Source organism: Onthophagus taurus, chromosome 3 (genome assembly GCF_036711975.1).
Source record: "Onthophagus taurus isolate NC chromosome 3, IU_Otau_3.0, whole genome shotgun sequence".
Taxonomy (NCBI): domain Eukaryota; kingdom Metazoa; phylum Arthropoda; class Insecta; order Coleoptera; family Scarabaeidae; genus Onthophagus; species Onthophagus taurus.
This window is the reverse complement of record NC_091968.1, coordinates 29,804,218-29,817,496: the sequence shown is the minus strand read 5'-3', so window position 1 is coordinate 29,817,496 and position 13,279 is coordinate 29,804,218. Positions and strand designations below refer to the sequence as shown.

Sequence of the window (13,279 nt, the reverse complement as noted above, 5' to 3'; positions counted from 1 at the left end):
TTCCCAGCAGGAGTTTTGAGACGGGTCGCTATTAAAAACGAAACTTTCCAACGACGGCGTGGCCTCGATAATTTGGCAACGAGCGTAGCGGAAGAGAAGCGGAGACGGCGAGGGTCTAAATTGCATCCAAAATTTGACAGCTGTTGGCGTAGTGCATCTCGCAGGGACAGCACGTGCCTTACAGTTCCTGAAACTTTCTTAATGCACGCAGATGTTGCTGCACCCCTTCAAACGAAAATCCCCGACGTAATCCACACCAAAACACAGTTCGATCATTTATACTCGTGAATAATTTAAAAGTTTCAGCCGGTTGATGGACGAGTACACATACAGATAACAGATATAGAGAAAGAGTCGACATGACGACGTCCGATTTTCCTAATACGACGATTTATCGGTGTCCCGACAGCATAGCGGGAGAGAGAACCGAATTCCGGGTTTCGTGTAAATCAACTCGGTATTAGGCGAGTACAAGAGCTTTCGTCTGGTAACCGACTCGAGGGAAGGCAATTTAAATGGTTTTCGGACGAGGTGGAGAGACTGCGGAATTAATTGCCGAGGGACGTCGGCGAAGAAATATGAACTTTTCGGTCGTTCCCTTCCAACCGGACGTGTATATTGCCGAAGATTTATGAGCGTCGGTTAAGAAATGTCCAATGCAACGTCAGAAAATCATTTAAATTTTTTCAAAGCATCCTAGCTTAATTTACCCACCTAATAAGCTGTTGTATGATTTAGGAATGTTTAATAAGCGGTTTCTCCAATTAGTGTTATAATAACGTGCCAATGCTAGCTTAAGATAATAATTTCATGGTGTGAGGTATTCCGGTGGACTCAAATGCACGAGGATGTCTAGGAGGTGAATCGAGAGGAGGAGTCTCGAGGGGGCCCCTAATATCCTTCCAACGTAGCGTGCATTATTAAAACCGAACCCTAATTAGAGAACGTGCTGTACGCTGTGTTTAAGTTATTAAGAGCCATTGAACATGTAGTTTACATACATTAGCCGTGGGTCCCGATGAATAAGTACGCGAATAAAGGTAGCGTGGTGGCGTGCCCGAACCTGTTTTGATACCGCGTTTGTAAGATCCATAACGGAAATCGGATAAGAGGTTCCTTTCGATATATATACATATTTTTTTGCTTATTTTTCGTGCTATATTCCATGTAAAAGTGTGGTAAGGTGAAAGGCGGCGAGGTCGATATGGACAAAGTGCTTACCAAAAATCCCAAATCCCGGAGAGCATCGCGTATTCTAAACACACGCCCGGCGTAAGGCTTACGTTGGATGCCGCAGTGCCTCTTCCGGGGAGGATTTATGTCCAAAGATGCAATTCCGGAAATTTATAGTCCGCCGGAAAATTTTCGAACGTCCGCGAAAAGTGGAATCCCGTTTTCGTATTCAACCGATAAACCCTTGTTTCGAGGTTTTGTTACATTTTTCATCTTCAAATTTAACCCACTTATCTAAACAATCACCTTGAACAAAAAATTCTTGTAATATCTAATTGGCAAGAGTCATTTTGAAAAAGATCTTAGTGAGGTGTTGAAGTTCGGTATCTCGGTAAACAGGCGCGTTCCCATGCGGCGCTGTAACGGAGCCAAACACAGTTCAGAACTCCTGTATTATTGAATTTCCGGCACGGTATAGGGCGCGGGTCTCGAGTCGGTCCCAGGATGGATATGCGGGATATCCGAGTCGCAGCGGGGGGACCCCAAGTAGCCCTCCTGCGCTCCGCCTGCAACTTCCTTCCGTATTGTATTATGAAAGTTGGCGAAACTTGCCCAATTGCAGATAAATGCGTCTGATATTGTTAAAGTAGAGTTCTGCGCGGCGTACGCCCAAACTTTTACCACCCCAGTAGCACCAGGAAGACGCCATCTCTACCAACTAGAAACACCCTTTCGCTACTACCTTATCAACTCCGACAAGACCCCGTTTCTCGTTTTAAATGTTGTACCCTTTCCAACAAAATAAAAAACCTAGATTAAATTATTTGTAGTTGTTCTTTTAAAGTTCCATCCACATAATACCCCTTTAGGTTTAGGCTACATTAACCACGCAGTCTGAGGCAATGGCAAATTCCTAACCTCCCAAGCGTTTTGGCTCAGGTAAGAGCAGCCATTGCCCGGGCAATAACGCTGGAACGCTTTTATATTTAGATTAGTTCACCCCCCGGCCCCTCGTTCGCTCTGCCCTGGGGTTCGCTTTTACCACGCGAACCGCGGCTTTATAAAACGGTTATTACGCACTGAATTTTAAACCCGCCGTTTCGCAAAAATAAACATCGGCAAGTTTGCAATAACTTAATAACGAACAATTTTATTAATTAAGGAAAGCAAATATACATGCATACGTTTTTATTATTTTATTATTATACTCAAATTTTTCACCAGAACGCAATGCCATTTTTATTTTGACATAATATGATATAATATATGAAAATGACAATTCCAACTTGACATATGACACTCAATCAAAAGATATATCTAGTTTTAAAATAATATTTGTAACTTGATATGGAACACTAAGAATAAAAAGAGTTATTCCCAACTTGACATATGACGTATAAATCTGAGAAATGACATTTATAATTAGCAATATGACATTTCTAACTTAGCACATCACTTTTATATATACTATAAAAATAACATTTTTACTTTGAAAATTACATTTACAATCTGACTTAAGATATTTAAACCCTAAAAACAACATTTGCAGCTTGACATACGACAGTTCTGACTTGACAGATGACATTTACAGTATAAAAATGACATTTCAACTTTGAAAATGACATTTCCAACTTAACATGATACTTACATACCCTAGAAATGATATTTATAGCTTGATATACGACAGTTCTGACTTGACACATGACATTTACAGTATAAAAACGCCATTTCTGCTTTCAAAATCGAATTTCCAATTTGACATATGACATTTAAACCTTAGAAATGACATTTCCAACTAGACATATAACACTCAAACTATAAATTTGATTTTAAACATATTTTTAACGTAACATGTGACAGTTTAAGAATAAAAAGATGCATTTCCGACTTGAAGAACGGTATTTAAACCATATAAATGTCATTTCTAACTTGACACATATCATAAGAAAGCCGCGATTGACATTTTACTTTGACACTGTGACACAAAATGATATTTCTACTTTGAAAATGGCATTTTCAACATAACATATATTATTTAAACCCTAGAAATAACATTTACAGCTTGACATACGACAGTTCTGACTTGACAGATGACATTTACAGTATAAAAATGACATTTCAACTTTGAAAATGACATTTCCAACTTAACATGATATTTACATACCCTAGAAATGATATTTATAGCTTGACATACGACAGTTTTGACTTGACACATGACATTTACAGAATAAAAACGCCATTTCTGCTTTCCAAATCGAATTTCCAATTTGACATATGACATTTAAACCTTAGAAATGACATTTCCAACTAGACATATAACACTCAAACTATAAATTTAATTTTAAACATATTTTTAACGTAACCTGTGACAGTTTAAGAATAAAAAGATGCATTTCCGACTTGAGGTACGGTATTTAAACCATATAAATGTCATTTCTAACTTGACACATATCATAAGAAAGTCGCTATTGACATTTTACTTTGACACTGTGACACAAAATGACATTTCTACTTTGAAAATGGCATTTCCAACATAACATATATTATTTAAACCCTAGAAATGACATTTACAGCTTGACATACGACAGTTCTGACTTGACAGATGACATTTACAGTATAAAAATGACATGTCAGCTTTGAAAATGACATTTCCAACTTAACATGATATTTACATACCCTAGAAATGATATTTATAGCTTGACATACTACAGTTCTGACTTTACACATGACATTTACAGAATAAAAACGCCATTTCTGCTTTCCAAATCGAATTTCCAATTTGACATATGACATTTAAACCTTAGAAATGACATTTCCAACCAGACATATAACACTCAAACTATAAATTTGATTTTAAACATATTTTTAACGTAACATGTGACAGTTTAAGAATAAAAAGATGTATTGCCGACTTGAAGTACGGTATTTAAAAAATATAAATGTCATTTCTAACTTGACACATATCATAAGAAAGCCGCGATTGACATTTTACTTTGACACTGTGACACAAAATGACATTTCTACTTTGAAAATGGCATTTCCAACATAACATATATTATTTAAACCCTAGAAATAACATTTACAGCTGACACATGACATTTACAGAATAAAAACGCCATTTCTGCTTTCCAAATCGAATTTTCAATTTGACATATGACATTTAAACCTTAGAAATGACATTTCCAACTAGACATATAACACTCAAACTATAAATTTGATTTTAAACATATTTTTAACGTAACATGTGACAGTTTAAGAATAGAAAGATGCATTTCCGACTTGAAGAACGGTATTTAAACCATATAAATGTCATTTCTAACTTGACACATATCATAAGAAAGCCGCGATTGACATTTTACTTTGCCACTGTGACACAAAATGACATTTCTACTTTGAAAATGGCATTTCCAACATAACATATATTATTTAAACCCTAGAAATGATATTTATAGCTTGACATACGACAGTTCTGACTTGACACATGACATTTACAGTATAAAAATGACATTTCAACTTTGAAAATGACATTTCCAACTTAACATGATACTTACATACCCTAGAAATGATATTTATAGCTTGACATACGACAGTTCTGACTTGACACATGACATTTACAGTATAAAAACGCCATTTCTGCTTTCCAAATCGAATTTCCAATTTGACATATGACATTTAAACCTTAGAAATGACATTTCCAACTAGACATATAACACTCAAACTATAAATTTGATTTTAAACATATTTTTAACGTAACATGTGACAGTTTAAGAATAAAAAGATGCATTTCCGACTTGAAGTACGGTATTTAAACCATATAAATGTCATTTCTAACTTGACACATATCATAAGAAAGCCGCGATTGACATTTTACTTTGACACTGTGACACAAAATGACATTTCTACTTTGAAAATGGCATTTCCAACATAACATATATTATTTAAACCCTAGAAATAACATTTACAGCTTGACATACGACAGTTCTGACTTGACAGATGACATTTACAGTATAAAAATGACATTTCAGCTTTGAAAATGACATTTCCAACTTAACATGATATTTACATACCCTAGAAATGATATTTATAGCTTGACATACGACAGTTCTGACTTGACACATGACATTTACAGTATAAAAACGCCATTTCTGCTTTCCAAATCGAATTTCCAATTTGACATATGACATTTAAACCTTAGAAATGACATTTCCAACTAAACATATAACACTCAAACTATAAATTAGATTTGAAACATATTTTTAGCGTAACATGTGACAGTGTAAAAATAAAAAGATGCATTTTCGACTTGAAGTACGGTATTTAAACCATATAAATGTCATTTCTAACTTGACACATATCATAAGAAAGCCGCGATTGACATTTTACTTTGACACTGTGACACAAAATGACATTTCTACTTTGAAAATGGCATTTCCAACATAACATATATTATTTAAACCCTAGAAATAACATTTACAGCTTGACATACGACAGTTTTGACTTGACAGATGACATTTACAGTATAAAAATGACATTTCAACTTTGAAAATGACATTTCCAACTTAACATGATATTTACATACCCTAGAAATAATATTTATAGCTTGACATACGACAGTTTTGACTTGACACATGACATTTACAGTATAAAAATGCCATTTCTGCTTTCAAACTCGAATTTCCAATTTGACATATGACTTTTAAACCTTAGAAATGACATTTCCAACTAGACATATAACACTCAAACTATAAATTTGATTTTAAACATATTTTTAACGTAACATGTGACAGTTTAAGAATAAAAAGATGCATTTCCGACTTGAAGTACGGTATTTAAACCATATAAATGTCATTTTTAACTTGACACATGTCATAAGAAAGCCGCAATTGACATTTTACTTTGCCACTGTGACACAAAATGACATTTATACTTTGAAAATGGCATTTCCAACATAACATATATTATTTAAACCCTAGAAATAACATTTACAGCTTGACATGCGACAGTTCTGACTTGACAGATGACATTTACAGTATAAAAATGACATTTCAACTTTGAAAATGACATTTCCAACTTAACATGATACTTACATACCCTAGAAATGATATTTATAGCTTGACATACGACAATTCTGACTTGACACATGACATTTACAGTATAAAAACGCCATTTCTGCTTTCCAAATCGAATTTCCAATTTGACATATGACATTTAAACCTTAGAAATGACATTTCCAACTAAACATATAACACTCAAACTATAAATTAGATTTGAAACATATTTTTAACGTAACATGTGACAGTTTAAGAATAAAAAGATGCATTTCCGACTTGAAGAACGGTATTTAAACCATATAAATGTCACTTCCAACTTGACACATATCATAAGAAAGCCGCGATTGACATTTTACTTTGACACTGTGACACAAAATGACATTTCTACTTTGAAAATGGCATTTCCAACATAACATATATTATTTAAACCCTAGAAATGACATTTACAGCTTGACATACGACAGTTCTGACTTGACAGATGACATTTACAGTATAAAAATGACATTTCAACTTTGAAAATGACATTTCCAACTTAACATGATACTTACATACCCTAGAAATGATATTTATAGCTTGACATACGACAGTTCTGACTTGACACATGACATTTACAGTATAAAAACGCCATTTCTGCTTTCCAAATCGAATTTCCAATTTGACATATGACATTTAAACGTTAGAAATGACATTTCCAACTAGACATATAACACTCAAACTATAAATTTGATTTTAAACATATTTTTAACGTAACATGTGACAGTTTAAGAATAAAAAGATGCATTTCCGACTTGAAGTGCGGTATTTAAACCATATAAGTGTCATTTCTAACTTGATACATATCATAAGAAAGCCGCAATTGACATTTTACTTTGCCACTGTGACACAAAATGACATTTCTACTTTGAAAATGGCATTTCCAACATAACATATATTATTTAAACCCTAGAAATAACATTTACAGCTTGACATACGACAGTTCTGACTTGACAGATGACATTTACAGTATAAAAATGACATTTCAGCTTTGAAAATGACATTTCCAACTTAACATGATATTTACATACCCTAGAAATGATATTTATAGCTTGACATACTACAGTTCTGACTTGACACATGACATTTACAGAATAAAAACGCCATTTCTGCTTTCCACATCGAATTTCCAATTTGACATATGACATTTAAACCTTAGAAATGACATTTCCAACTAGACATATAACACTCAAACTATAAATTTGATTTTAAACATATTTTTAACGTAACATGTGACAGTTTAAGAATAAAAAGATGCATTTTCGACTTGAAGTACGGTATTTAAACCATATAAATGTCACTTCCAACTTGACACATATCATAAGAAAGCCGCGATTGACATTTTACTTTGACACTGTGACACAAAATGACATTTCTACTTTGAAAATGGCATTTCCCACATAACATATATTATTTAAACCCTAGAAATGACATTTCTAGCTTAACATGCGACATTTCTGACTTGACAGATGAAATTTATAGTATAAGAATGATATTTCTGTCTTGAAAATGACATTTCCAATTTGACATATGACATTTAAACCTTATAAATGACGTTTAAATATTGACATATGACATTTTTAACTTGACACATAACATTTTAGATATAAAAATGACATTTTTACTTTGAAAATATATTTTTTTTGGTTTGATTTTGTGTATATCATGGTAAGCGAGCGAATGAACCCCGACACGGTGGCATAAAAAAATTTGTTCCGCGGAAGCAATATTTATTTATGCGATAAACCGAATATATTTGCACGCTTAACAATATGTAACGAAACGTGAATGTTTTCGTGTCATCGAAGCAATCTGTTATGTGAATCAAAAACAGCACGGAATTTCAATCAAATCGCAAAAAAAAAATGGTTATAAACTACCAAACTAGTATCAATTAAAAAGGAACACAATGTGTTCAGGGAAATTATAACCAGTTTATTTTCAGTCGATTTTATTTTATCATTGTATTTATTTATTTAAATAAACTCTTAATTGCGTTTTAAAATATTAAAACGTTATATATATATATCGGATTATGTTCTATTATGGCTTATTAAGATTTAAAACATTTTTTTTGATGATTCAAGGATAATTTTGACCTAAGGGGTTATCTCACGTGGTTGTTAATCAGTTTGGCAGATAACAGGCAGCGCCGAATTTATCAGCAATATCCGGACGCCATATATCCATCCCCATTATCAGGCGGAGTGCAATTTGTAGTGTCAATAATTCGCCCCCGTAATTGCCACCGGTATCATCCCCTAGTTACTTGGTCCGTGACGTTTTCAGAACCCCCCCTATATGTACCTTCAATTAAACCGCACTCAAAAACCAATTTGAATTTTAAACCAAATCAAATACACAATACAATTTCTATATATTATTTAAAATGTAATAAATCAGAAAAGTTTAACTAAATCCTTTGAAATTTCAATTTAGTATCAATCCCCACATGGATTTGCCTAGTTCTAATTGCTAGATAGAGTTGGAAACTGTCCGAAACCATTTTCGGAATACGTCGTCGTCGTCCTCGTTGTTGTTTGTAATTTATGGGTTAACCGCGCACGTTCGCGAATAATTCAATAGTAAAATTTCTGTTTATTGTTTTGCAGGTTACTTTTGGCACGTGACGGATTTCCACTTCGACCCGCACTTCGCACAACACGGCGACGTCAGAAAAGGTGAGTAAATAAGCTCCCGTAGCCGTGTCAAAGTGGGTTGTTTACTCGGCATCAACAAGAAAGAAAAAAAAACCGGGGAAAAAACTCAAAACCTTTCTGAATTAAGGAGACATACTTTATTCGTGAATCCAGAAGTATACGAACGCCTCAGGAGCGAAATTTAAATTTTCTCTTGTTTTTTTTTAAAGGGATATTGTGTAATTCTGGGATTTAGTTTATATAGTAGAAACCATGAGAGCTGGCAGTGACAGATCGCTTAAAAATGGTATGAATCAAGATATGGACGTACGACTTAGATTATTTCACCACATACATTTAAATGAAGGTTATGTTAGTAATGGAGGGTATATGTCAAACATTGTCAAAGATATTGTTTAATGATTTTCCTTTCATAGAAAACATTTTCGGCTTGTAAAAACACTAACAGAGTCATGACAATGCTCACAAGACGTTTCGATTTGAGGTTATAGTTATAGAGTTACATCCCCTAGAAAAACAGACGTACTTTTCGACGCGACCATTTGAATTGTACAGCAGACATATTAAACTAATGCTATCTCTTTCTAACACACATTACTCGCTAGCGGTTTGTGAACTACGTATGGCATTTGTAAGAGCGGAAAACGATGATTTACTGCCAGCTCTCGTGGCGTCTACTATAGTGTTATTATTATTATTATTATTGCTGCCGGGCTGAGGAGGGCGGCCCCTCTCGTTACCGCGACCTATAAGATCTATTGTAACTTTAGCCCTCCAAAGGTTTAGGGCAAATGTAGGTCCTTAATGAACCTTAGTATTGTCCTGAGGTCTTGAACCTTTATGTCGGTAGGTAACAGGGGAGTTTTACCGAAGACGTTGTGCCTTAGACGGCCTCTGGCGACGCAATTGCACAGTATATGTTCAGCAGTTTCTGACTCGTCGTTGCATAGTCGACAAGTTTGATCCTCAGCTTGTCCAATGTGGAAGAGGTGGTATTTTAGGGGCACATGGCCGGTTAGGTAGCCTGAGAGCGTTCTTAGATCCCCTTTGCTGAGGCATAAAACCTCTTTGGTTTTGTTTTGCGACGGAGTTATCATACTCTTCGCTTGTCTGTGACCTGGAAGTTCTTTCCAGCGTAAGGCTATCTTTGAAGCCTCCCAATTGTTGATTATTTGTTTTAGGTGGCTTTTTTGTAGTCCACATCCAGGTTGGGGTCCAATGAAGGGCGTGTGTGCTGCCTCTTTGGCCAGCTCATTGCCCTCAATGTTCCTGTGACCTGGAACCCACCATAGGGTAACATCATTGCCCCTAGCGAGTTCTCTCAGGTTGTTGGTGCACTCTCTGATCAGTGCGGAGCCACACGTGTAGGCCTGAATTGCCTTTAAGGCGGCCCGACTGTCTGTGACAATGTTTATGGATGCACCTTTTTGTCCCTTCTGTAGGTTCAAAGCGGTGCAGAAGTTTATAGCAAGAACTTCTGCTTGGAAAATTGTTAAGTCCGAGCTGAGGGGCACTTTGATGTGGCTATTTGGTCCACTGATGCCCATGCCTACTCCAGATCTTACTGTCTTTGAATCAACTTGAGTGAAGAAACTGTTTTCAGTGATAAGGCACTTAAGGCTGCCTCCTTTTGTATATATATGTGGAGCGGTGTGAGACCGAGTAGGGCTTCCAAAGCAGCCGTCGGACAGGATCTCATTGCACCCGTTATGTTAAGACATGCTAACCGCTGGATTTGTGCCAGCTGTTGTTGAGCTGTCTTATGTTTTGTTTTTGGCCACCAAACCAATGAGGCGTAGGCGACCATGGGTCTGATTATTGCTACGTAGGCCCAATGAGCCATTCGTGGTTTGAGACCTCAGTTCCTTTCTAGGAGCCTGCGGCAGATCTGGTTTGCCATGATGGCCTTTTTCCTCACCTTATCTAAGTGTGAGTTCCAGTTTAGTTTACTGTCAAGTATTACCCCTAGGTATTTAGTTTCTGTTTTGAGGTTAATAGTTCTGCTTTCAATGGAGGGTGCTTTTATTTGTAGCTTCCTTCTCCGAGTGAAAGGGACTATTTCGATTTTATTGGGATTGATGCTGAGCCATTGCTTCTGCACCAAGTACTGGTGAGTAGTAGGGCTTTCTGCATTAGCTGACTTATGATTGAATCATATTTACCTCGGATTGTGATTACCAGGTCATCAGCATACCCTTGTATCTTAAATCCGTTTTTAGTTAGGGTGTTCATCAAGTCATCAGCTCCCAGGCACCATAATAGAGGTGATAGCACTCCCCCTTGGGGACATCCTCTTAGCGCCTTTATAGTCAGCGACTCGCCTCCCAGACTGGCTGTGATCTGCCGACTTTTCAACATGGCTATACACCACTTGATTGTCGACGGATGTATGTCTTTTACGTTTAAAGCCTTCTCTATGGATTCATATGAGGTGTTATCAAACGCACCCTCTATATCTATGAAAGCACAAAGGGCTATCTCTTTGGTTGCAATTGCCTCCTCTAAGGTGCTAGTCAAAGCATGGAGAGCGGTAATTGTTGATTTTGCTTTCTGGTAAGCATGTTGGCTAGGGTGGAGTGGATTTGTGACAAGCACTCCATTCCTTAGGTATTGATCGATTACCTTTTCCATCCCTTTGAGGAGAAATGAAGTTAGGCTAATTGGTCTATACGCCTTGGGGTCCGCGTTTGAACGCCTACCACCTTTAGGTATGAAGACCACCTTTACTTTCCTCCATAGAGTGGGTATATAGCTAAAGCTGTAGCTAGCTATATATAGGGATATTATGATTGGGAGAAGGTCTTCTAAGCCTTTTTGCAGAAAGATAGGCAGAATTCCATCTCCTCCAGGTGATTTTAGGGGCTTGAAATTCGATACTACTACTATAGTGTTAGTTCTAGTTTTAGTTCCATAAATGCCGATGAATAACAATTAAAACTAGAACTAATACGGGACCTAGATTTCTACTTTGAAAATTTCCAACATGACATATGGAATTTAAATCATATAAATGACGTTTCTAACATGATACATGATATCCTAAGAAAGTCGAAGTTGAGGTGGGTTGATTTGGATTAGGTTGTATTTCAAATATAAAACTGAAATTTCAACTTTAAAAATGACATTTCCAACATTACGTATGTCATATAAATCTTAGAAATGACATTTATAATTAGCAACATGACATCGCTAACTTAGCACATGACATTTATACTATCAAAATAACATTTCTACTTTAAAAATGACATTTACAACTTGACTTATGATATTTAAAGCCAAGAAGCGACATTTATAGCTTAACATATGACAGTTCTGACTTGACACATGACATTTACAGTATGAAAATGACATTTCTACTTTAAAAATCGAATTTCCAATTTGACATATTATGATATTGAAATAACACTTACAATTTGACGTATAACGCTCAAACTATAAAAGTGATGTTTCTAATCTAAAGTAATATTTGTAACTGACATATTATGACACTTTTATAAATTTAAATGCTTGTTTAAATGAAATCATTGTATTAAGAGAACCTAACACATCAATTTAAAGACTCATATCCTTTTCAAGGTAGGTTGTTTACATGGTAGAACGGACGTCAACAAGAAAAGAAGGGAAAAGAATTCGAAACCTTTTTGAATTAGAGGGACATGCTTTATCCTCAATTCGGAAGCCGTGCAAACGCCTCCGGGTGCCTTTTAACCCCCACTAATATACGGTTGGTCGCAGTGGGGAAAATTACAGGAACGTTCAAACAGCGATACCAAGAGAGAGAGCTATTTATATCGATTCATTTTACTTACACCCGGAGAATCTAAATCTAATGCGACACCGCTTAGAAAAATATATAGCACGGTTATTCCGTTTATTTTCCAACCTTAATTCCACTTAAATTACCCTATAATTTTTGCTATATACTCTGTGATTACGATTTACTCTTGTATTAGGTAAACTACCGGGATTTAAATTTAAAGATTTTTTTAATCTCCATAAATGATTTAAATTTAAAAACGTCTTTAATTAAGAAACCATCTCAGATTTAACCGAGTTCCTTTTCGATCCCGATGGATTGCTCTTTAAGAGTTCTATCTATTAACTCACTGAAGAATCTTACGGGCAATTTACGGGAGTAATGTCTCAGATTAAGTTAACAGGTAAAAAGTAAATGTTGAGAAATGAAGAAATATCAATCGACTAATATAAGAATCGATTAAATTGAATAAATGATATTTGAGATTAACCCCTCGTGTGTTTTTGGTGGCGCTGAATTGATAGACACGATCGCTCCATTAAGTTTTTGCTTTCCCCGTTGGCGAAAGAAAAAAAAATGTGAAGCGGGTGGAAAGAATGCGTTTC

General features: G+C 35.6%; 1 protein-coding gene across 1 annotated transcript in view; it reads left to right on the top strand.

The window, feature by feature from the left end:
• The window catches only part of LOC111420022 (acid sphingomyelinase-like phosphodiesterase 3b), a 147,927-nt gene that overhangs the window by 79,575 nt on the left and 55,073 nt on the right, over window positions 1-13,279 (top strand). The window contains exon 2 of the mRNA XM_071194777.1: window positions 8,870-8,938. Within this exon, the coding sequence (XP_071050878.1) occupies window positions 8,870-8,938 (69 nt within the window). The remainder of the gene's footprint in view (window positions 1-8,869; window positions 8,939-13,279) is intronic.